Below are 26538 nucleotides of genomic sequence, written 5' to 3'. Positions count from 1 at the left end.
TCGTTGTTATATTGAAATTCGGCACCACTCAAAGGAATATTAATGTTGCGTCGACCTGGACGTGACCTGGCATATCGTTCCCTGTCAATGGCATTGTGATGTACCCGTTGTTCGTCTGATCGACGTTCTCTTTCGTTGGACCTATTTTGTGTTGTCCGCGACCGACGTCCAATAGTGCTACTTGCCCTGGAAGGCATTTTGTAATTCACTCCACTTTTCACGAAAACTAACAGCCCAAAACTTAAAAAAAAGATTGGTCGAATAAATGCTCTTTGTTATCACACCACTTTTCACTAAAAGAACCTCGTTTGTAGCAGCACAAAAACTCTGAAAAGAGTGACGTCGAAAATAAATTCTATTTGTTATCACACCACTTTTCACTAAAATAAACACGTTTTTAGAAGCAGGAAAACTTTAAGAGTGACTTCGTGAAATAAATTTTATTTACTATTGCAAAAAGTAAAGCGGAATTAAAAATTTGTAATTTTAAATATTTTTATGTACATTAGGCCGGGTCGACTTGTGGGGAGGCAAAAAAATCGCCCATTGCTCTGTAAAAATCATATTCTAGGGATCAAAATAAGAAACTTTGCCGAAGGAACCATACGTCTAAAACAAATTCTGATGCCCCCCCCCCCCCCCCCCTTTGGGTCGTAGGGGAAAATTTTGAAAAATCCCACTTTGAAATGCCTATGTTTTTTCTTTTTGGAGTTTATTTTTCTCTTTAGAAATTTATTTAGTCAGAACATATGTAAATGAAAAAATTAATTTAACTTAGTAATAGAAAAGAAAATAAAAAAAATTATTAGAAATTAGCGTTTTTACAACCCGCTTTTAAAACCAAGGCATCACTGTGATGCATTTGCATGTCGTAAACATAGTTGTCCGTTACGTAGTTTTAAAGGTTTATGCATTCATAGGGACATAGGAACAGAAAAAGCGACTTTGTTGTATACTATGTAGTGATGCCACTTATAAAATATGAGGTTTTTTTTCGAATTTATTCCACTTATCTACGGCAAATTCACGTGCAAGAATTATTTTCTTAGCTGGTCTTCATGGTGGTTTTCGAAAAGTGGCACGCTAACTTCACGCAAAGTTGACGTGCCACTCGATATTTTCTAAAATATGGTCGCGGAAAATTTTTTTGATTCCCCAATAGGTAATTTTATTCCACGTAAAAGTTGTCTTGCAAACTTCAGAGAGGTTCAGGCAAAGGACGATCAACATCGATAACACTCCCCAAAACCTTCGGGGAATTTAACTGGCCTATAAAGACAAACCTTAATAAAACAGATAAACCTTCAAGTTTACTTGAGAAAAAGGCCTTTAGAATTTATTTTTGAAGTAAAGCAATAAAAGAATAAATAAATACAAGGCGCGATATACCACCGAACAGAATTGACGCCGAACTTCTCTTCCGATTTGCGTCGTGCTCCTTTTAATTTTTCCTACAATTTGGTGGGACGGGACCTACGTCCTTAACGTCGACTCTAAGCGACATCTGCAAGGCAGATGAGTTTTCACTGAGAAGCTTTTTATGGCAGAAATACACTCGGACTGTTTGCCAAATCACTGCCGAGGGGCGAACTGAAAAAACTTATTTCTAAACTTTTGATGTTGCTTTGCTCAGGAGTTCGGTATATTAGGCGCAGCACCATTAATAAATAGACGCATTTGTTGAGGGCTTTAAATTTTGCTGCTATATACATAAGTACATAGATCTGTTTTATTGTTCTTTATCGCTAAAAGATAAGCATGAAGCAAAATAATACACAGGGCAATAAAAAATTTCTAGGAAAAATGCAATTCATTTCTAAGAAAAATAAATAAGAAAACAAAAATGTCATTAAGGCTGGGTGCGAGTTAGCCTAAATTTTAGGTACCTAAACTAATTTTCCAATGGAAATTTCCAGCACTGCTACAATTTATGTAGGTACAAAGCTGTCAAAACTGTGCGGGTACCTTTGACAATCTAATTTGTTCAAGCTTGGAATTTAATACAAAAAATTGCACTTTGAAACTTTTGTTGTATTTACAATCTGCAGATATGCATGCTTTAAGTGGGCATCCCAAGATAGCAATACATGAAACTGCATCTGATTCAACTTGTAGGGCCTTTTTCGGCGACCGTATTGTATCACATCTTGAGGGGATCTGCCTCTATCTAGGGTAAAATGAAGCGGCTAACATTAAGCATGCCACTATTTACACATTTTTGGCCAGCAAATGACCACTTCTAAAAAATTTGTGCATACTTTGATCCACATTCCTTGCCATCATCGTGTGGCGATTTGGTTTCACTGCAAAAACTCAACTAATTGGTACCATATTTAGAAAAATCAAAAATTTGGTTTATTTTTAAAACTTGACTTTTCAATGTAGGTTGAAAAGTATGCTCAAAAAAATTAAAATTTTTTTGTTTTGCACTGCCTTACCGACAGTTTTCAGTGATTTAGGTCTTTTGTGTATTTAGGTAGCAATTTAGGCAAACTCGCACACAGCCTAAATAAAACATTACACCATTTCAGAAGATTGCGAATATATTTCGAGACGAAAGCCCTTCATTATCATTTATGAATGAAATTTAAAGAATTTTGTTAATTTAGATAAATAGCACTCTGCCTAAAACGTTTGGATGTTTCAACATTTGACACCCTGGCAATCTTGTTTGCTAATGATTTTCGAAAAACGAATTATGAGATCATAAAAATGCCTTAAAATGCCTTTTGCTAGTGAAAGTTGAACATGTAATATCATTCCTAGGCAAATACCATGAGACACTCTATTATACTAAACGAATATAAAAAATTATTGTTAGGCCTTGAGCTCGATTCGAACCCGCGATCTAAACAAATATAGTTTTCTTCATGAAAGCACAGCTCGCTATGCGACCACAACAATAAACTGTCGCCAATCTCAGGTACTGAAAATGGTTCGAAGAGTAGGAGTACTGGTGTCGTTTAGTGATATCACAACGAGCCATCTTTGAATCGAGCTCAAAGCTCCAAAAATAATTTTTGGTTTGTATTTAATAATTTGGAAAAAATTTAAACAACGTGGCATCAGGACGGACAAGGCGACAACTATTTCGATTATACCTTGTAAATCTCTTCAAAGCCTTTTCTCCCGGGAGTGGGATCCGACACCGCACTCCTACGATGGTTGAAGTGTTACAAACGCATTCAGCCACGTCATGCCTTAGTTGTGGTACACTTATCCCACTTATCTTGAATTAAAAATCGAATAGCAGGAACTCGATTGGAAATCGATAACTGTTATTCGAAAAAGGGACGTCCTTAGGTTCCCATTTCAAGATAAACCATAAAAGTAAAGTCTAAATCTGAGTATACCACATTGCCGTTTCCTTCGTTACGGGCGTTCCCTTTGGAGACTTTTTTAACCATAAAATCTAGAGTAGGCGTTGGAATTCATATAATCGACTGGCCTAGAATTAGTGGCTTTTTGCCTAATCGGGTGTTCCTGAAACATGTGCAGTGACACTTCTTAGGAAATTTTATTAATTATTTTCTACATTTTTCACATTTCGTTAATTTTATACTTCAGTTAGCTGTATAAATGAAACAAAACCAATCTCAAAACAATCTCAAAACAATCTCAACCACGTTTTCTAAAATAAGCATATTGTTTTACTGAAAACCAACCAATTACACGCTGGCTACCCGTGCGTATACGTAAAATTTTTATATGTCATATGTCTCTTGGTTCAACCATATATAAACTGAAAGTTTCCTTGGATTTCCGTTAAAGGATATCTATGAACATTTTTAAATTACCGCGCCTGTTGGATGGGAAAAGCACTGCTACAAGATGTAAGCCTATTTAATAAGGATGTGTCGTCAAAAGGCGGATTGCGACGTGTATATCTAGTTATGAAGAGCTTTACTTTCATTTGCCAACCCATATGACATTGAAGAACACTTTCAGCTCCGTAACGGTCTAGGAGCATATCTAAACCGTAAAGGCACAATCTATTATGGTCATGTTATCGATATTTTTTGGTCTTAACAAACGTCTTAAATTCTACCTTCGGTTAATTGTTAAAGAGACGAAAACACCTTGTAGTGATCGAAGGAAAGGCAGGTTTGCCATCATCTAGGAATGAATGATCATATGATCGCCTTGGCAGCCACGTCACTGTTAAAGGAAATAACTCCGAAACTGTAAAAAACTTCGTCTATCTGGGAACTAGCATTAAAACCAAAACCAATGTCAGTCTTAAAATCGAATGAAGAATCACTATCTCCCATTAGCGCTATCTTGAACTCAGTGGGGAATTAAAAATAAAGTTCTCTATTGACGAACCAAAATCACATTGTATAGGTCTCTCATCATATCTGTGTACGGTTCGTTCTCATGGACTGTGTCGAGATACGATTGGATGGCTCTTTGAGTGTTCGAAAGAAAAATTCTGCTTTGGGCAGATATGATTTAGTGCAGCGAATAAAAGCTAAAAGGTCGTGCTTCCTAGATCTTTGTATGTGATGGATAGAGGCGGTGCAGCACATAGAGCATTCTTATCGACACACGTGTTTGGCAGAAGAGGAAAGAAAGACATCTATTGATCTGCGAGAAACAAGTAGAGGAAGACTTGACCTTCCTTGGTGCTCCTAACTGGCGTCTCTTATCGCAAAGCAAGTGTCACTGGTATGACCTGCTAACTTACTTCTTGTTATGATGGTTTTTATTTTGTATTTGTATTTGAAATACTTAAAATTTATGCAAATTCCTGGTAATCCAACTCCTTTGATTGCTACGCCTTTGTTTCCTTGCCACTTATACAAATGCTTTTCTTAATCTCACTCAACTTGGGATAAATTGCTACAAGTAAGACGGAAATCTCAACGAATTAAGATATACACTTTTCATTGCTTTAGTAAAAAAATGTAAGGCGCGATAACCTCCGAAGATATTTTAGGCCGAGCTTCTTTTCGAATTTACGTCGTGCTTCTTTTGATTTTTCCTACAAATTGGCGGGAGGGAGCCTACTTGTTTTGTGCCGACTCCGAACGGAAACTTCAAGGCAGATAAGTCTTCACTGATAAGCTTTTCATGGCAGAAATACACTCGGAGTGCTGCCAAACACTGCCGAGGGGGACCCCGCTTTGAAAAATTTTCTTCTAACTGAAAAAAACTTGTTTCTAAAATTTTGATGTTGCTTTGCCCGCGGCGTGAGCGCGGGATCTGTGTGGTACGGTGCGCACGCTACCATCACTCCACGGCGGCCGCCCATTGCTTTCGTTAGTATTTTTAAATTGCGGAAACATGAAAAAGTTTTCTCATTATAGTTGCCTGAACACTTGAAACCAACAGTTTCAATGTACGTACAAAAGATCATAACGAGTTCATACAAATAACCGTATAAAGGCGTATGAATGGTATCCCTAATAAAGACGTGCTCTAAAGTGAATAGCTTGTTCAGGGTCAAACTTGGCTGGCGAGTCAAATCTTCTTACAAATATCTATGTATACTCTAGACACGTTAAAACAGGTGAGGGCTTGGGATTACGAAGAATTTTCGTCGGCCCCATACAAACCGTCCCCAAGACAGTTGGCGCAGTATCTTAAGAGAGTAAATGTGGTATAGCCAACTGCAACTTCAGCAACACTCTAAGTGTACAAAGAGTGTTTTCAGATAAGACGGTTCTCATACAAATTTTGAAATCGGACATCACATCACATAGACTGAATAAGTCCACAGTGCTACCAGAGGTTTGCTCAACGACTAAACTGAAAAACCCTATCAATGTTATGCAATAACTCCGCCCACTTGGCAAATACTCGACGCTTTCTAGGACCTATGCCACTTCCTACTTCTAGATCTGATAGCTGTGCCAATCCTAATAGCTGGAGTCTTAGTCTGGCAAACGCTCGATCGTTTCCTCCTCCAGAACTCTACCACTTACTACATCTGTTATCATTGTCAGGGCCTAATTTAAAAGCATGTGACGCCAGAAGCCAGTGTCCAGTCAGAATACCCATCATCACTCTACAATCCACTCTTTTCAAATATAAGAGTAGATTTGCTAGTCTTAAGTTGTAAGATCTGCACGTGGTCTTCGACACTTTGAAACACCGCATAAATGGTTGGACAAGGTTTCAGATTATCAATGTGGCTTGCATTTCTATGGATATGACCGTCTCTCACCAAAACAAATTTATTAAGTCAGTGGGGAGAGAAAACAGTCTTGATATTTAAAGCAGTTGCCTGAAGAATTGCCCAACAAAAAACCAAGTACGTTCACTTATTAAGTACTAGGAAAAATTAATTGGAATAACTGTATGTGGAACAATTTATTAAGATTCTAAGTTAATATGAATTTGTTACGCGCTATAACCGCATATGACCTTTAAATAAGATCAGATCGTAAATGCAATGTTAAATTTATAACACAGCTGCGTATGTATGTATTGCATTGTGTAAGTGTGTGTCTATTTCTCCATAAAACAGTAGTAAAACTCGTCGTGAGAACATTTGATCGAGGAAATCGTATGTTGATTTGGTCTTCCAAGCAAAAATGAGTTGGTGCAATAACTTATACAGCCCAACGCAGCGATTAATTAATATTTTTAGTATATATCAGTGATGGGTAATGTAGAGTATTTTGAGACCCGGTTCTGTTCTGTCTAATTCCGGATGTACTTCCACTTTCCTTCCAAGCTAGGTGCCATTGAAAAATCAAATATTATCTAATTCAAAAAACAGACAATCAAAGTGAGATTGGCTAAAAAAAATATCCGACCATAATTATTTTATTTCTACGGAACTGCTACTTCGGCAATTTTATCCAAAAACCAAGGGTTGGAGAAGAGAAATAGACATGAAAAATGAGAAGAAAAATTAAAAGGAAAAATTACGGATGGTAAAAGAGAAGTACAGGAAAAAAATTGAAGGTATGATTCAGCCCTGCTAGCAATCTCCAGATCATTTTATGGTCTTTCGCCAAGCAGTAACTAATTCGTTACGTTTTGTAGTTATTAAGGCGATATAAGTTCATTTCACAGATACAAGAAATACTTCAACGGAATTTTTCCGCCAGGCAGATATATAGGGAATGGATAACTGTAACATTTTGAATTTTTCCTTAATTTAATGGGGTAACTCAAGAAAGCTCGCAAATCCCACGCAAAGTCCTTGTAAAACTCGCAAATGCATATGAAAAATCGTTATATTTGCGATGCTTCCATGGTTATAAGGCAATTAAGATTTTGAGTTTGTTTTTCATGTACATAATTCTATAAAAACGTTTTTATTGTGCATGGGCGAAACACCTCGGTACATGGTTAGATTAGGTGGCACTGACCGGTCAATAAAGAGCTCACATGGACTTAATGTGTCCATAGTGTTACTAGACTGTTTTTGACGACCAAACTAACACCCCAAACTAGGCACCAGGACTTATGTTATAAAATACCTCCGTCCTCTTGGTAAATGCGAGGGTTGCTATTTATATTTTGAGCCTTGCCAACACTAATTGTTTGCCGGCGCCATCTGACGTTTTCAATTGAAAGTTTGACATTTTTAAGCATAACCTTCTTCAGAAATTTCTGACATTTGAGCACAACTTTTGTTGTTTACAGTAATTTAAAAATTGTACCTCTGCGAAAAAATGGAATTAAGTCGTGAAAATTTTCGTGCGATGATTTTTTTACAACTTTCGACGTGGATTATCAAGACAGGAGTGCTTTGAACAACTTACTTCCACTTTTGGTGATGAAGCCCCATCCTTTGCTTTGTGAAACGATGGTATAACGAATTCCATCGTGGCCGCCGTTCGCTCAGGGCCGAAAGTCGTGAAGTTCGTCCAAAATCAGTTGTTGTGCAACATAACATTGACGCTGTGCGCGAACTTATATTGCAAGATCGTCATACGACTTATCGTGAGTATGGCTCTTCCTTGGGCATTAGTATGACGAGCATCAATAAGATATTGCATGAACATTTAGCTTTGAAAAAAATTTGTTCGCGTTGGAGCCCGCATAATTTGACAAAAGCTCAATTCCCAATACCTCAAACGGAGTGGAAAAAATGATACAAAATGCAAAAGTGTATTGATTATCATGGAGAATATTTCGAAAAACAATAAAGCCATTTTCGATAATAAATTACTATCCTTTCATTATTAGGCTCAAAATATAAATAGCAACCCTCGTACTAAGTAGAAATTTTATAGGGGCTAGCTTAATTACTGCCTTGAGGTTTGCAACTTTACCGTCCCGTAGCTGGAGCCTTGACCTCGTGAGCGCAGAACACGATCAAATGCAACTCCTTCCCATCCTCCTTTTGATTTTTCCCTAGCAGATTGAGACCGTAAATTCATGTAGTGATGCACCCTCCTTTGCCAACTCATTGGCCCTTTCGTTACCTTCTATCCCTTTATGACGGGAATCCAGTATAGATTCCCGAAGCTCAGGCACGGAACCTTGTAATCCTTTCGGCCTATATTAGCTGGCGCTTTACTGCTATGTCCATACGGCCTGCACTTAAGCTGCCACGAGGACAAGGCTTGTTAAACTGAATGCAACTTAGAATAGGTAAAGAGGCCGTTCACGACTTGGCGGCCGCGCTCCCACTCTGCTTTCATAGGCATGCTCCGATAAGATTATCTTCTTGGCCGAAGCATCACCTTGCAAAACATGGCCTAGCCGGTGTATCCAAACTTCTGGTCAGATGTTGTTTTTTGTGTAAATCCTGGTTTCCAAATAAACGAAGTGTTGTACTATTTGCAAATTGTGTCTGACTGAGCTGATGATGTTTTTCAACGTCATTTTCGGGAAAACCAAACTCTAGACTTCGCTTCATGTAGGCAGCTTCTTTTTGTGGTGTCAAATATTGTCGGAGGTGGCCTTTTCAGAACCTTCACAGCTGCTACTTTAGTTAAGGATCAACGTTTGAGATAAGTTTGAGAATTAACATTTTCTCAAACCTTGAAGAGTTCTAGTTATAATCTTGTTTGGTCATTAAACGTAATTTATCAACTATTGGCATATTGACTGCTTATTGGAATATCACCCTATCTCGGCTGCCGCTTCCAAAACGCCTTATTTTGTTGTATTAAATGTATTGAATTTGAGCTCAGATAGGGCGATTTTGAAACAAATTCTGAGATAGGGCGGTTTTGAAACAAATTCTGTAATATGGCGTTTCTAAGATAGAGCGTTTTCGAACCGGCTGCTGAGATATAAGGGTGATATTTCGCTCAGTAGTCGATATACTTTCCGAAGATGTATCATTCATCTATTTTAATTTTTGTTATCATTATTCACTTTTCGAGCATCTGGAAACAATTTTTCGAATCTTCTGTAACATTTTTTGGAATGGAGTTTCTGTCACTTTAAATCAGTGTGTCGGATTTTCAAGAGTCAGAACCGATTATGCAATAAACCCGATTCACGCTTCCCTGTTTCTATCCATCACTAGCACTTACACCTTTATATGTACTTATATATGTATTTACGTCAATGTTTTGCTAATAATTTTAAGTACCATATATCCTATGCATGATAACTAATTATATTTTTTTGTTTTGTTTCTTTGTGACTTTTCAGGTATTAAATGTCCAGTATGTAACAAATTTGTGTTGCCCGACGACATTGAATGCCATTTAGTTATGTGCCTCACAAAGCCGCGACTGTCATATAATGGTGAGTTAGTTAATCGAAATCCCTAATAATAAAAACATGATTATTTATAACAGCAATTAATACTTGCTTATTATTTTATTTTTAAATTTTATTGATTTGTTGTGAAATTGTTTTGCTAAGATAACACTTCACACTATAAATCCCTTACTTGCTATTAAAGCAATAATAATACCTTAGCGTAGACTTGTTTTTGGTGCGACGAAAAAAACCCTCCCCTCTTTCGGAGTGAGTATGCGTGGGTTGTTTAGAATATGGTTGTGTTCAACATACAGTTACGATCTTTGTTGGAATGTAACCATTTCCTTTTTTGGTAAGCGTTGGGATATCGGAAGGAATACTCCCACGGCGGAAGTATTTTCATTCATTGGTACATACTGGTCTATCCAATATAGCCAATAGGTGTTTAGTATTCGCTGATAGGACTTTGAACGAACGTCATAAGCTTACATAGGGGGTCAAAATATGGCTAAATAAGGCACAAAAAGTAGCCTTTGAAAAGGGCGCAATAAAGTTTGGTCTTAACTAAATACCTATATACATGAAATGCTCCATCGAATGAAATTCCATCTAAGGTATACTAATAAAATAAGGATGGAAAAAGGTCAAACAAAGGTGGAGAGTCCCTTGTGGCGCTACCTAGCACACACTCTCCATCAGGAGATGAATGAATTGTGTTACAACGTCTACACTCCAAATTAGGAGCTAGTAGTACCAGGATTGGTGACAAATAGCCAAATTGAATGGGCTATAAAAACTCTTGCCTAGTTCAAATCACCGGGTTATTCCCTACTTTGTTGCAGATGGCGGGTAGAAAAATTGTAGAATGGCATACAAGAATCTTTGAGGGTTGCATAAAAACTGAATCACGTCCCGCAATCTTGAAGAACGGCTCGAGTAGCCTTCATACCGATAGCGGACAGAATCAGCCATCTGCACCGGACAGAATACAGGGCTGATAGTTTGACATCTTTTGTAATCAAAGCCTAAGAGAGCCTAATAGATGTTGATGGTCCTTTAATGTTACCTTATTTATTGTTTACTCCTCACCTATGCTATTAAACCGTTACTTAATTGCTAAATTAGACTCTCAAAGACAATTCTAATATAATTTTCTATATTTTTCAGAGGATGTTTTATCGGATGCCAAGGGCGAGTGCGTAATTTGCTTAGAAGATTTAAACCCCGGTGATATTATTGCGCGATTGCCGTGCTTATGTATTTATCATAAAGGGTGAGTTAATTAAGCTATCTTAGTTATAACCAGAGCTAGAAAAATTGTGAAATCGGTATCACACAGAAACTTAATGGAATCACAATTTCGTTGAATGAAATAATTAATTTTTTTCCTTTTCACACAGGGCCTTTTGCTTCGTCAACGAACATCTTTGTGTCAGTAGCCCCAAACAAGTATTATGCTTTTTTTCGAAAAATAGTTAAAATGGACAATGATGCAAATGCTGCAAAAATAAAAATATGCATTTATCTAAACATTTTCTTTTTTTCGTAAATTATTGATTGTCATTTGTTTAATTGACAATAGAAGCCCCAAACAAAATAGACTAGTTTTTTCACTACATTATGCATTCGAGCAATAATGAGATAATTAAGAATTTGAAGATTGTATGTACGATTGAACTTAATTGTTTATTAATTATTTTATTAAGCCTCTGTCTGAAATTGGCATTACATTTCCATAATCTCTCAAGACTTATGTTAAGAATTCAATTTAGCACTAATTAATTAATTAGCTTAACAGAAATGTCAAAGATAGGTATCAAGGAAATAAAAAAAAATGCTCAATTTCTTGTAACGAGGCTGGATAAAAAAATACTTTCACAGTTTTTGGTTATAAGAATTAAAAGAAAAGTTCACCACAGTTTCAAATAATCTCAAAAGACTTGAAAAAAAAACTATACGTTTCTCTTTCGTTTTGTGCTTCCATTTAGAGGTTGATGCCCGAAAAAGTTTCTCTTCAGAATTTCTTCATATTATCAATCATCATCATGATTTATCAATAGGCCGATAAAAACAAAAACAATTGTTAATAAACCATGAGCACTTGGGAATGTCAAACAAAGTAATTGACAATAAACAAAAATCCAGCATTATCAGTGATTTGCACCAGATGGCGCAAGACTGAATAAATATAGTTGGTAAAAAGGAATAGAAGTAGCAAATTTGCCAGTCAAACAAACCACCGCTGTATAGCTAAATGGTTAGCGCAGCATGCCTAAAGCGTACTGATGATGAAGGCTTAGCACCCTTCGAAATGGATCTATCTGCGCAGCTATGGCAGGTTGTCTGAAAAATTTTCTACTTACTATTCCAAAAAAAAACAAAATACAATTTTTCAAATTTAGAAAAATTAAAAAATAACAATAATTATCATTAGAAAAAAATTATTGTTCTGGCCTTGAGCTCGATTCGAACCTTGAATGATAAAAATATTTTTATAAAATATGAACGTTTAAAAATAAACCCTCAAAGTTTCATCAATTTATCTTTCACGGTTGATTTATAATTAATTTTTGAACAAAAAGTACCAAAATTTTTCTTTTTAAAAAAAAGTACTCTTAAAATAAAAATTTTTTAAAAATATCTTGGGGTTCAATTTTTCATGGTATCTACTTATGAAAAAAATACATGGACTTTATTTCTGGGCTCAAGTGGTGAATGGGGGGTCCAGTTCACGTGATTTAACTCAATGTTCTCATTTTAAACTTAAATTTCTCAATTTGAATGTACGCGTTCTCATTTCAACTTAGGCTTTCTCGTTATTATAATTTATGTTAGTTACACTTTCTCAATATAATCTTACATATTCTCACCGCTCAGGAGTTAAGTAAGAAAATGTAGATAATCTCGTTATATCTAAAATTGGTCTTAGAGTAAAAGAAATTTTGTGTGGAAAATTGGAAAAATAATCCATTTCTTGATCGAGAGCTATTTAATACTCAAAGTAATAATTACTACTCAGCTCTGCCTATAACTCACTACAAAATCCAAATCCAATAATCATCACTCTCTCTCTCTCTTTCTGTCTTTCAGCTGCATCGATCGATGGTTCGAGGTGAATCGATCTTGCCCCGAGCATCCCGGCGACTAGTTAAACCTCACTAAGTAAATTAGCTAATAATATAAATACATATATAATACGATTACTCAAATTTATAATTACTTTTTTCTATTTGTTTTACTCTTCTACCTTTTGTTATATATTTTATGTTTTAATTTTTTTTCTCAATTACGTATACAGAACTGTTTAAGTGGAGGGACATTAATTGGAATCATAACTAATCAATGTATTTGAGTAATAATGAACCTAGTGATAAAGAATCTATATTCAACAAAAAAATAATAATAACAATAGAAATTAGTTGTAAATTCTTTTTTATACTGTGACGTAATAATAGGAAATAATAATATACATACACACATATAGTATATATATAAACTTTAAATTAAATGAAAAACAAAAAAAATTAACATTGTAAAAATGAGAACTAACAACAAAAAAAAAAAAACAATTTTAAGTATACAAAATACAAGCATAAGAAAAGATAAGATATATATTGTATGTTTGTAATAGTTTATGTGTCTTACCGTTTTATGAATATGAATACATATATACAATAGTTTTGTTGTGATTTAAATTGTATTGTATAATACTTAAATGATGTTAGGTTGAGAGAGATGCAAAAATAAATATGTATGTTTGTAAGCGTAGTGGTAGCTAAAGAAGAAGGCGAGGAGGAACAAGAAACTGAAGTTACTAATGCAACAACAAGCAACAAATCGCATTGAACTCAACAACAATAAAAAAGCAGTCTATATTACAAAAACAGCTACGCAGTGAGATTTAATTTTATAAAGTCATGTTTCTGCTGAATAACAACAAATGTTTAACAAAAAGAAAGGAGAAAAAGAACAATTATAATAACAGCAACAACGGCAAAGCTTATTTATGGGCAAGAATATCACATCTCAATAAAGAAAAGCTTTAGTATAAGTTATGAAATGTTTGAAAAGGCGCGTTCTGAATACAACAAAATATATTCCTTACAATTTCACAATTTCCGGCAAGACACAGTGCAGGCAGTCAAAAATACAAATATTAGAAAAGCGTAATTCCGAAAGGACACAATTCAGGCAAATTTTCTGTAAAAAATTTAATATATGTGACCCGGTCTAGGAAAAGGTGGCTTATGACTCAAAAAAATTTTCCACTTTTTTTCTGGTTTCGATAGTTTTTGAGACGCTCTTTCACGTGGGGAAAACTAGAAAGTGGTAACTTGCTTAGAAGTGTAATAAAAATGTAGAGAAAGAAGAGCACAAATGAAAGACGATGAAGCTTTGGTTCTTTCAATGCCACTTTGGTGGCTGGTGAAGCATCCTCAGATTTTTTTGATAGCATTTTTTAGATGGCAATGGAGCCAAAATATCGGTCAGAAACTGGTTTGTGCTTTGCCTTTTGGGCATGACTGTTCACAATGCAAAAGAAAAACTACTAAGAAACTGAAGAAATGCATTGTTTATCTTTAACAGCTGTTTCTCGCAATTTCTTTTTTGAGTCATAAGCCACCTTTTCATAGACCGGGTCACATATATCGACTACTGAGTGAAATATCACCCTATCTCGGCTGCCGCTTGGATAACGCCCTATCTCAGAAAACGTTCGAATAACACCGTATTTCGAAATTTGTTTAAAAAGCGCCCTATCGAAGCTCAAATTCAATACATTTCGACATAAGCTGGGGATTTTTGAAACAAATTATGAGATAAGGCGTTCTTCAACCAAATTCTGAGATAGGGCGTTTAAAAAAAAAAATTTAATAGGGTGTTATTCAAAAATTTTCTGAGATAGGATGTTTTTGAAACGGCCTGCGAGATAGGGCGATATTCCACTTAGCAGTCGATATGCGCTGTTGAGTGAATTATCACCTTCAGAACTCGGTTGAAGAATGCCCTATATCAAAATAAAGCTCATATCTCTCGTCTAAACCTATTGAATTAATGCTTGGAGAGCGCGCTTTAAGAAAATCTAAGATAGGGCACTTTTGAATTAAATTCTTAGGTAGGGCGTTCTTCAAACCGAATCCAAAATTGGCATTTTCGAATTGGTAACCGGGATATTGTGATATTGTACGCAGCCGTCGTTGTACTGAAGAGAGGTAATTTTTAAACAGTTATTTTTAATAATGTTCAAATTTTGTAGGGATTTATGTCCAGATTTTGTTTTATCTATATTTTGTATGCTCAAGCTCATGTCTGGATTAAGTATCTCGGGATTGTGTAAGTCGGCATTATGTTATATGAAAAACGGGATCTAACGTATGCCCTTTAATTCAAATACGCTATCAACGTATATTTAAGATTGAACAAAAATCTTTATTGGAATGCTGAACGTCGCATGCATACATACATACATATCTATGAATTTACAATAGGGTGTGTTTTATTTATTCTTATAGAGAAACTATGTAAAGCTACAAAGCAAGATTTTCTTTATAGATGTTGCCTAAGGCATAAAAATGTGGTCTCCATATTATTCTAAAAATCAGAAATTGGAATGTTGAAGGCATGCTATTCCTTGCCATATTCTACGAAATTTCCAACTCTAGAACTTCAGCGACAGGTTCTAGCTTTTCTAAGTTAAATGTGACAGATATTCAAGCTGTAACAAAATCAGCTTTTGTTGTTCAATAAATGGCCTTGGCATAAAGGTGTCGGTGTGGTATTTTCAGGGATTTCCTAGAGCTTCGTATACATTGAGCTTACTCAATATTAGCTTAATGCAAAGTTTTTCAGTGTGATGTTGTGCTGGAACTAAAATTGACCTTGTGAAGCCAATTTGCTTGTCAGTCAAGCAAAGCTTGAACTGTAGTTTATACTTGCACTAATTTTGAGTCTAGTTTGCTTCGTTGCTATGATTCCATCCATTTCCATTGCGACAATTTTCGTATATTTGCTAACTTATAGGGTTCGTTATCTCATTTGAAATAAATTTTTTACTAAGCACGTTCTTATGATCTAGGAGCACTTTTATAAGAAATTTTGTTTCAAAATAAAGCGCACCCTAATGTACAATGTGGTTCTAAGAAGTTGTTAAATAACTTCAAAGTGGATATAAACCTAAGTATGGAAATATTTCCATATTATTTCAATCTCTTAGGTTGATGTCAAGTACTTGCTTTAAGGTGTATATTACACTGCGTTACAAAAACGAGCTTTGGTTCTGTCCTATGAACCAAATATACTTTTTCGGAAAGGGGAGAAAAAATAAAAATACACGTGTATCGGGGATTTTCATGTACACGTCAGAATTTTTTTTTATGTATAAACTATAAAGCTCGTAGTGTCCGTCTGTCCGCCTGTGTGAAAGACTTTGGATCCATTTTTAACCCTTTTTCCATGATCCAATCGAGCTAAATTTTTGCAGGCAGACTCGTGGAAATGCCTGTATCACGTCAAATTAAAAAAAAAAAATAGATTTTTATCAATTCTCAGATTTTCCTAACATTTTTTGTTTTTAAATGGTTATCGGTTTTTTTGTAACGGTTTCAGCTCATTAAAAAATCAATTGTCAGCTGATCGGAACAAACACACAATATTGATTGTGCAATTCAATGTTTCATCTGTCATACCAGTTGTAAGTGTTGTAAAAGTCATAAACAGTTTATTGTTAGAAAGTTACTCTTGATAAACTACAAATATATGCTTACTTCATGGGTCGAAAAACAATTTTTATTTTTTTCGGAACGCTTTAGTAGCTTAAAAATTTGGAGTCCCTTCAAGTTATGCCGAAAAAATTAAAAAAAAAAAAAAATCAGGAAAAACTGAGAATTGATAAATTTTTAAAAATTTTGACGTGATACAGACATTTCCACGAGTCTGCTGCACAAATTCAGCTCGATTGGATCACGGAAAATGGGCTAAAATCGATCCAAAGTTTTTCACACAGGCGGACAGGCGGACACTACGAACTTTATACTTTATACATAAAAAAAAATCTGACGTGTACATGAAAATCGCCGATACACGTGTATTTTTATTTTTTCTCCCCTTTCGAAAAAGCTTTCACTCTGACCTCAGCCTTAAACTATAAAAGAATTCTAAATAAATCCTAATTTCACGATTTCAATGCGAGAAGCGCTGCTTTAATATAAAGATTGAAAGCTATGAAAATGATATCTTATGTTAAGTTCTAACAGTTTCTGGCACTGTGAGAAACGTTTCAAGCTTGCAAAACATATGAAAATGAAAATTGCTTCTCGCCTATCATAGCTTCTAGATGGCAGGCCTTCTTAAACCCCATCTTTTCTCGAAAAGTATATGCGATCAGCTGATGCTCTCGTCCTTTTCTTAGAGGTGCAAACGAGTATTCACAAATACTAGATATTATTCCACTCAAAGCAATTTAAGGTGCTAAGTAGCATGTTCCTGGGTATAAAGACCCTAACATCTATAACGGTAAGTTCATTCAGAACACCCTCGTGTTAGAACATTCTCGAACTTTCTCGCATAAAGCTACGCACTGACAATAGCAAACTCTTGCTGCACATTCAAAAACTTTGTTGGTTTCAATGATTTCTTTATAGACGTTCAGCGACAGCCGAAGGGTTGTGTTCAGTGCATAACGTATAATTAGATTTGACATCCATTTTAAGCCATTTAATCAACTGTTTGAGCCACTGTGCATATGTAGTGTATATTCATGAAAATGCTTTATACAAATAATGGTGCTGCACACTTTGTTGGCCCAGTGTGCGTTTGTTTATTTTATGTACATATCGCTCATTTACTTCAATAGTGTCATAACTCAAAAAACACGATTTTTGAGTTAATAACATATAAACGTACCCAATATCATGATCTATATAGTATAGAAAAATCGTTGTGATCAGTTAAAAATTTACCACGTGCTATAAAAATTAAAATATGCCTTTATATGGGCAACATATTGCAGTTAAAATCTTTGAATGGCTCTCCTGGAGTCCTTTGAGTTATGACACTATTGAAGTAAATCAGACTTGGAATTGTGTTACTAAGTTAATCTATTTTGTATAAGATTTATGCGTATTTCATTAAATATTAACCGCTTTTTTGCTAATATTTGGTTTGAATTATAAACGCAGCCATATACATATACACATGTGCATAGTAAAAGAAAAAATAAAATTTTTAACAAAAAAAACTAAAACAAGAAAAAACATTCAATTAGTTTATAGATTAGGAAACGTTGTGAATTTTGAATTGATGACAAGAAAAATGAGATGTTTTTTTGTTAAACCAATATAACTCCCCGCCGCATTGAGATTACAAAAGAAGGAAAACAAACACTAATAAACAATAAAATAAAATACAAAATTTTTAACAAAATCACAAATACGCAATAAATACGGGAAAATGTGAAGAAAAGAATGTAAAAATTCTGGATGTGTACTTGTTAAAATATTAAAGTTAGAAAAAGCGGGTGGTGGATTGAAAGGGGAAGGAAAGCACAAGTAATATGCATCATGATGAGAAGCTAGTTAAAAATATACACATCCACACTTTTTTTCTCGAAAATGCCGATGTCATTTCATGTATATAAAAAAGATTTATTGAACAACTAAAATTGTATATGCATTACGGAGGAGCGGAATAAAAAAAAATATTGTTTACTTATGTAGTTTGGAATTAAAATATGTATCTTGTTCAAGTTTTCGAATTTGACAGAATTTACAGAATTTCTCGAATTCGATTTGAAGAGCTCCTCTAAGTTTCTAAAATCCATCAAATATTTGGGGTCGAATTCGAGTAGCCCTGAATAAGTGGATAGCAAGTAGTAGACAATTTGGGTGGGTGAAATATCACCCTGTCTTGGCCGTCAGTTCGCAAAAGCCACATCTGTTTGAAGGAAATCCTAATTTAGCATATTTTTAATGGTTCAATACAAAAGTTTCTGAATTTATTGCTTATATTCCTTTTCTCTTTGCTATTTTTCTTTATTTCACTTAATTTTTGACAGTAAAAACGCGGACGATTGCTCATTGTCTTATTTTGATATAGCAGAAAATTGCTGATAGCTTAAAAAAAAGTGCACACTTGACTAAAATTAAACATGCTACACAACTAAATGTTCTGTTTTTTAATTTTTAAATTTAAAAAAAATTTTATTATTTCGATACACATTTTCGATTTTTTTTATGGAAAGTTGTTTTTTTTTTTAATTTTTCGACATAAATAAAGTTTGGAAAACAGATTTGTCCTGAGTTGAAATTAGATTTCTTTGGAAAAAATAAAAAAAAAATACTGATATTAAAACAAATTTTAGACAGTTTTTTTAGATATCTCTATACATCTATATTTTGCAGATTCTAGAAATGTTTAGCGTACGTAAGAATAATATTTAAAATTTTCACTCGTTAACTTAAAAAAACGAATCGACGTCGGTGTTCCAACTTAAGATGTCAAACAGTTCAATATCCAAACTTGCAAATCTCATACAATTTTTTTGCTGCTTAATTTTAAGGCATATTTTTTAAAGTTGTCGATTTTGAGGAAAAATTTTTGGGCTCAAATTTGTCATATTTTGGAAAAAAATTAGTTTTTCGCAGTAGTTCTTGCTGCTATTAAATTCCGACTGTTATTTATTTTAATAAACTAAAAAAGCACCATTGAGTTCGGGCTCATATATTTACAACTAGCTAGCTTCAAACTTTTTTTTACAAATTTGGTCTGCGGGCAAAATTGGGCCCATTGTAGACAAATTATATTTTTTTTTTGTTTTTCTGAACAGAACTTCTTGTTCCGACAATCTTATTAGCGCAATCTATTTCAACCTACGAACGCCTCATTATCATGGAAACCATGTAAACAATAGTTTTAGTTTGCTAAAAGTTCTGTTGACGTTGATCAATATTGGAATCAATTTAATGCGGTTCGGAGGAAGATTGTTGTATCTTGACATACATAATTACGTTCAATACCGTTGATGTTTTTTTTTTTTACGAAAATTAAGTTGATCAACAGAAGTTGCATGCCTACCACGCTCTTGCATGCAATTCTTGCACGACAAGCCTACGTTGGTCGATTTTCAGAATCAAAATAAAGTTGATTGCAAAATTTGTTGGGTTTTAGCGAGTTCAAATGAGGTGCCTTTAAATTATTTTCGAAATATTTCTTTAAATTTTTTATTTGGTTTCAAAACTTTCAATAATTCAAAAACAAATAAATTTTTTTATTTCCCTCCATTCTAATACATTTTTAAGTAAATATGAAACAAAAAATCAACAATTAATTTATAAGAACAATAAAAAAGCGTGTAAAGTTTATTGATGGAGCAAGGAAGGATTAAATTAAGTAATGAACTTGATATACAAACATACATAATACATACATATAAACTATATTTACATACATATACACGTACATATATATATGTAGTTATGTAATTTAAGTTTAAGCTCGGGAGGAAAAAAGGACATTCAATGTTCACAAAATTGAACAAAAAAATAAATTTCAAATATAAAAAAATTACTAAAACCATAAAAAAAAAATTATAAACAATAATTTGAAACAAAGAGGAAAATCACAAACAAGAATCACAACAACAGTAAAAAGTAGAAAAAAACTGACGAAATTATCATTAAAAGCAAACAAATAAAAATTCATTGAAACGCATTTCACCGTAGTTGAAACAAAAAATAACGCAAAGTAGAAAATATCAAAAAGTTTAATATAATAATTTAAAAATAAGTAAAAATAAATATGTAATTAGTACGAAACGGATGTTAGCAAAACAAAAATTATAAGAAACTATAAATAAACGAATCAAACGTAAAAATCTTGTCAAGCATATATACCAAATTCATTATTAAGCGTAGCAATTAAAATTGTAAATACATACATACTTACATACAAAGTATATAGTATACCAAAAACATTCATACATACATAGATTTGAAGAAAAAATTTAAATAAATTCATATTTACATGCGGTTGCAATCACATTAGGGCATACCATTTAAGCTCGTTAACGCCTCGGCAACCTCGATATTTCCATGCAAATTTACTAAGTTTATGCGATTTGCAAGTTTGGCAAGGCATTTGCTTGTTGCAACAAAAAGTTATAATTTTGTTGTACTATGTAATGACATGGACGGCCATAACCGTTTAGACGGTTAAGCGCCAATTAAGTAAGTTAGTAAGTATGTAATGACAAAAGCCGTTATCCAGTGAGTTTTACAGCTCCGGCTCACGCTCAATTCTCACGGGAATGCTCTGGATCATTGAGGGACTTGAGAAGCAGATGTGAAATGTGATAGGCAGATGTCGCCGCTGTTTTTCATTTAACTCATACGGCGAAAGGTTAAGCAGCGACATCTATTTTTGAAAAGGTAGGTTTATTAAAGGCAGCGTTACCAAACTAAAAAGAAGTAATTAACAAATTATCTTGCTCACAAATCGAACCATACCTCTATCTGGATTTATCTGGCTCAAATCTTTGTTGTTGCATTTACATGCAAAATTATTTATCTGGCTCAGGATCTTTGCCACCGGATGATGGCTAAAGTTTACAAGGGAACAACTGTGTCTAGTATTTACTCAGTACAACAACCCACACTTTTTTAAAAAATTGATCGCCAAGGTAGTCTCCAAAACATAGCTACATATTGGCTTTCCAAGTTCGAAATTGGGCACATCTAATATTTTTTTTTTTCTTTAGGCCCGGTTTTCAGTAGTTGGTTAAGCTAATCTTAAACTAAGTTTGCTTAAACTCTAGTCAAATTTAAATTTCAATTAAACTACTGAGCAGTTTTTTAGTCACAGTTTAAGGCCGCCTTTGGGGTATGCTTTTTTGTGCGGCAACGTTGGTTTTTTTTATTATCTAGATATTTTCCGGCCAATTTGTAGGGAAAATCAAGAGAAGCACGACGCAAATTGGAATAGAAGCTCGGCCTTAGATCTCTTCGGAGGTTATCGCGCCTTACATTTATTTATTTTTAGATATTTTGTAGATACGGAAACAGCTGGATTTTGTTTACCCAACAAACATGGAAAAAAAGTTCTCCAGCGAAATATATATCTAGTTCCGGAAGTGATATCCAACATCAATGTTTAATTATTCTTAAACCAGATAGCTCTCGAGTTGATATTCAAGTTCATTCTTCAATCACTATCCAACCTTGGATAAATTTTGTAAAATTAAAAGTTTTCGAGTTGATCTCCAACGTCATTAATATTTTCCAATTATTATCCTAATTTCGAGAGATTTTGAGAAATGTACAGTTCTCAAATGAATATTCAACACATTGCTACATTTGATATCCTACATTGCATATCGAGTCGAGGTGGAGTTGAAAAAAATCTCCAAGGTGGTACCATCAAAACCAACAGCTGTTTATTGTGAGAAATAAACACCTGGTTGATAGCATTAATGAAGCCTAATTAATCAAAAATATAGGTGGCCGTCGTGGTGTGATAGTAGCGTGCTCCCTCTACCACACCGAAGATCCAGGGTTCACGACCCGGGAAAATTAACATCATAGTTCTAGAAACAAGGTTTTTCAATCAGTACACAATTTTTCTAAACGGGTCGCCCCTCGGCAGTGTTTGGCAAACACTCCAAGTGTATTTCTGCCATCAAAAGCATTCATTGAAAACTCACTCGGAATAAAACAATTATGTCCCGTCCCGCCATTTTGTCGGAAAATTTAAAATGAACACGACGCAAATTGGAAGAGAAGGTCGGCCTATAATCTCTTCGGAGGTTATCTCGTCTCACATTTATTTATTTTTTAAATTATATATATTTGATTTTAGTTTCGTGAAAACACTTAATATGGGATCTTACATTTCAGTCCAGTTAGAGAATTAAATTTTTTCAACTTAAGTAATACCATTTTTGGCTTTATTAAAAATTCCCTCTTTTGCTGAGTACGCTATGATTCTCGAGCTGAGCCACTGTTTCGAAAAAACTCGATATTTTAGAAGTGTGCCTAGTTATCAATATGAGCTCTAATGGTACTCAAACCCAAATGCTTGTTGGGTATATTCGACGCCATTTCGAACGAGCGCAAATAACTGATGGGTTAACTAGAGTTTAACCCTGCCAGATGGGCCGTTTAAGCCCAGCTTAAACTTCAGTTAAAGTAGACTGAAAAACTGCAGAATAAGTTAAAGCGTAGTTTATCTGACAAACTGAGTTGAACCTGTTCTGAAAAACCAGGCCTGATACTCTCAAGATCTAGTTATTCAGTTCCGTTGACTAAAACTTTACCATTTCCTCTTGGCATTTCATCCTCTTAGGCCCGGTTTCTCAGTATTTGTTTAAGCTAATCTTAAACTAAGTTTGCTTAAACTCTAGTCAAATTTAAACGCCAGTTAAACTAGCGAATTCAGTAGAGGTGGTGTTATCCCAACAGCTGATTGCTTCTTGATAATTTTCCATACAAAGCATTGCACAACAATATGTCAGTTAATCGAAATCAATGAAAATTTTCTTTTGACTTGACATTCTTCTGCACGGCGAATTGGTTGAATTCACTTTGCCACCATGATTCAATCAGAAGAGGTTTGCTCGACAGACGAATTTTTTGACAATTGCAGCCATTTTGCTCCCAAATCGAATTGACATCCGTTAACAGTGTTGTTTCTTTGCAATTTTTCGAAAAATATTAGTAGTAGACATAGGAAGCAATCAGTTTACAAATCCCCGATAAGTACTGAAGTGCATAATTCCTTAGAACATTTATTTTAATTTTATGATGAATTTATTAACTATGCCATGATCTATTAGTGTGGCTGAACATAGGTAATTTTTTGAAAAGTACGGACATCAAGGAATCGTGCACTTTCGTAAACCTATGAACAGACGAAGCCTAAACCACTTCAAAATTCATCGTTCAACGTCAAAAACTCGACTAGTTAATCGATTTACGTAAAAATGTAATTAGTAAATATCGGAGATGCCATAACGAAATGTACTCATTGAGCATGTTAACTTATTCATTCCGTACGTTCGGAAAATTCGTCACCATTTAAGAATTTGGGGAATCGGTTTATATTTGGAATATTATGTAGTATATACTTATTTGATATATTCGGACTTCGTGAGGTAGTATGAAACGAACGTGTTCCGAATATTCTAAATTAACGGAAGACTTCTATGAATACTCAACGTAAAGGAGCTTTCCGAAATTTCAGAGTAAAAAGGTGAATACTCCCTGTGCAGCAGGACCGCATAAAAGCTGAACTCTTCTGTCAAAGTCAAGACCGGAATATAAAGTTCTAAGAGAATAAGCCATTTTCTTTTACATTTTTTTTGGCAGACCATGTCAGCTGCCTTTTAAATATAGTCCTATCCCAAAACATTTTTCAAAAACTTCCCATTTCATGATTTGTCACAAAAACGCCCTATTTTAGAATTAGATTGAAGAACGCCTCAGAACGATTTTCATTAACTCCCCCTTATGTTAAAATGCATTGAACTTATGCTCACATAGGGAGTTTTTGAAACAAATTGTGATAGTGTATTTTTGAATAAAATTCTAAACCAACATAGCTCTTTATAAATTCATGAAATATTTAGTAGAAAATTAATTATTTCCTCCAAAACCTGTTGCCATTTACAAATTTTTTATCACTACTAATATACTACTAAAGGTACTTTTGTACTACAATTTTCGCTAAAGGGGATTGAATTATTACCCGTTTTCCTTACTTCGTAAAAGCAACCCGTCCAGATTTTTCAATTTGGGAGTGTCAAAGTTCTCCCGTCATTGAAGAACAAACCTCTAGTAATTGAATCATGCTTTGCCACCACCTGGTATGGATTCGCCTTGCTACTGAGCAGTTTTTCAGTCACAGTTTAAACCCGCCTTTGTGCTCAACATTGGTTTGTTTATTATCTAGATATTTTGTAGATACGGCAACAGCTGGATTTTGTTTGCCCAACAAACTTGGAAAAAAGGTTCTCCAGCGAAATATATGTATATCTAGTTCCGGAAGTGATATCCGACATCATTATATAATTATTCTTAAACCAGATAGTTCTCGAGTTGATATTCAACTTCATTCTCCAATCACTATCCAACCTTGCAGAAATTTTGTAAAATTAAAAGTTTTCGAGTTGATCCCTAACGTCATTAATATTTTCCAATTATTATCCTAATTTCGAGAGATTTTGAGAAATTTACATTTCTCAAATGAATATGCAACACATTTCTACAGTTGATATTCTACATTGCATATCGAGATTCGAGGTGGAGTTGAAAAAAATCTCCAAGGAGGTACCACCAAAACCAACAGCTGCTTATTGTGAGAAATAAATACCTGGTTGATAGTAGTAATGAAGCGTAATTAATCAAAAATAAATTATATAGGTGGCCGCCGTGGTGTGATAGTAGCGTGCTCCCTCTACCACACCGAAGATCCAGGGTTCAGAGCCCGGGCAAATTAACATCAAAGTTCTAGAAACAAGGTTTTTCAATTAGTACAAAATTTTTCTAAACGGGGTCGCCCCTCGGCAGTGTTTGGCAAACACTCAGAGTGTATTTCTGCCATCAAAAGCTTTCAGTGAAAACTCACTCGGAATAAAACAAGTAGGTCCCGTCCCGCCATTTTGTAGGAAAAATTAAAATGAGCACGACGCAAATTGGAAGAGAAGGTTGGCCTATAATCTCTTCGTAGGTTATCTCATCTCACATTTATATATTTTTTAAATTATATATATTTCCTTTTAGTTTCGTGAAAACACTGTAATATGGAATCTTACATTTGAGTCCAGTTAGAGAACCACAAGTTGGGAATTAAATTTTTTTAACTTAAGTAATACCATTTTTGGCTTTATAAAAAATTCCCTCTTTTGCTGAGTATGCTATGATTCTCGAGTTGAGCCGCTGTTTCGAAACAATTCTTGATATTTTAGAAGTGTGTCTAGTTATAAACATGAGCTTGCAAATGCTTGTTGGGTATATTCGACGCCATTTCGAACGAACGCAAATAACTGGTAGGTTAACTAAAGTTTAACCCTGCCAGATTGGCTGCTTAAGCTCAGCTTAAACTTTAGTTAAAGTAGACTGAACAACTGCAGAATAAGTTTAAGCGTAGTTTAACTGTCAAACTGAGTTAAATTTGTACTGAAAATAATAAAAATAATAATACTCTCCAGATCTAGTAATTCAGTTCCGTTGACTAAAACTTTACCATTTCCTCTTCTTGGCTCCGTAATTCTGGTGCAATGAAATGGCCAAACACTAAACTAAAATAAAGTCACATTTAGTCTACAATGGATGTTGTCTTTGTTGTATTAACGATAAAGACACTCCCCGAAGGCTTTGGGGAGTGTTATCGATGTTGATGGTCCTTTGCCGGATACAGATCTGGTACGCTCCGGTAACAAAGCACCATTAAGGTACCAGCCCGACCATTTCGGGAACGATTTATATGGCCACATTAAACCTTCAATGCCATCCCTACCTCCCCACCCCCTGGTTCCATGAGGAGCTTGGGGTCGCCAGAGCCTCGTCTGTTAATGAAACAGGATTCGCCGCGGGTAGGTGAGGTTGACAATTGGGTTGGAGAAGCTATATATTGCGCTGGAAACCCCTTGTGAGGGTTGCGCTACACAACCCCTTGAATCCCTCTAAAATGGATCAAAGTGTCAACCGTGTTTAGAAGGATAAATAAACTCTCAACCGATCTTGCTCTGTAGGCGAACAATGTCGGCTAGGGGCAGCTCGATATGTGTATAGACGTTTTAATAGCAAGATGTAATAGAACATTTTTTATGAATTTTGCTGTGTGATATGCGAAAACATTATACTTAGTGGGAAAGTGACGTGTAAAAGTGATTGACTTTCTCTATTTTGAGGGGTTTTAATACAT

At 34.7% G+C, this 26538-nt stretch overlaps 1 protein-coding gene across 2 annotated transcripts in view; it reads left to right on the top strand.

The window, feature by feature from the left end:
- The window catches only part of LOC137250441 (E3 ubiquitin-protein ligase ZNRF2), a 90508-nt gene extending 70014 nt beyond the window's left edge, over positions 1-20494 (top strand). Inside the window, exons 2-5 of one of the 2 annotated variants that reach the window (XM_067783249.1) lie at positions 9571-9666; positions 10792-10897; positions 12715-12786; positions 12923-20494. In XM_067783249.1, coding sequence (XP_067639350.1) covers positions 9571-9666; positions 10792-10897; positions 12715-12772 — 260 coding nt within the window. In that variant the 3' untranslated portion in view covers positions 12773-12786; positions 12923-20494. Of the gene's footprint in view, positions 1-9570; positions 9667-10791; positions 10898-12714 lie in introns of both variants that reach the window. The other variant, XM_067783248.1, reaches the window with a different exon arrangement.
- The last annotated feature ends 6044 nt before the right edge of the window (positions 20495-26538 follow it).

Source organism: Eurosta solidaginis, chromosome 4 (genome assembly GCF_040869045.1).
Source record: "Eurosta solidaginis isolate ZX-2024a chromosome 4, ASM4086904v1, whole genome shotgun sequence".
In the NCBI taxonomy this organism is placed as follows: domain Eukaryota; kingdom Metazoa; phylum Arthropoda; class Insecta; order Diptera; family Tephritidae; genus Eurosta; species Eurosta solidaginis.
The sequence above is the reverse complement of the archived record's forward strand: the minus strand, read 5'-3'. Positions and strand labels throughout refer to the sequence as shown.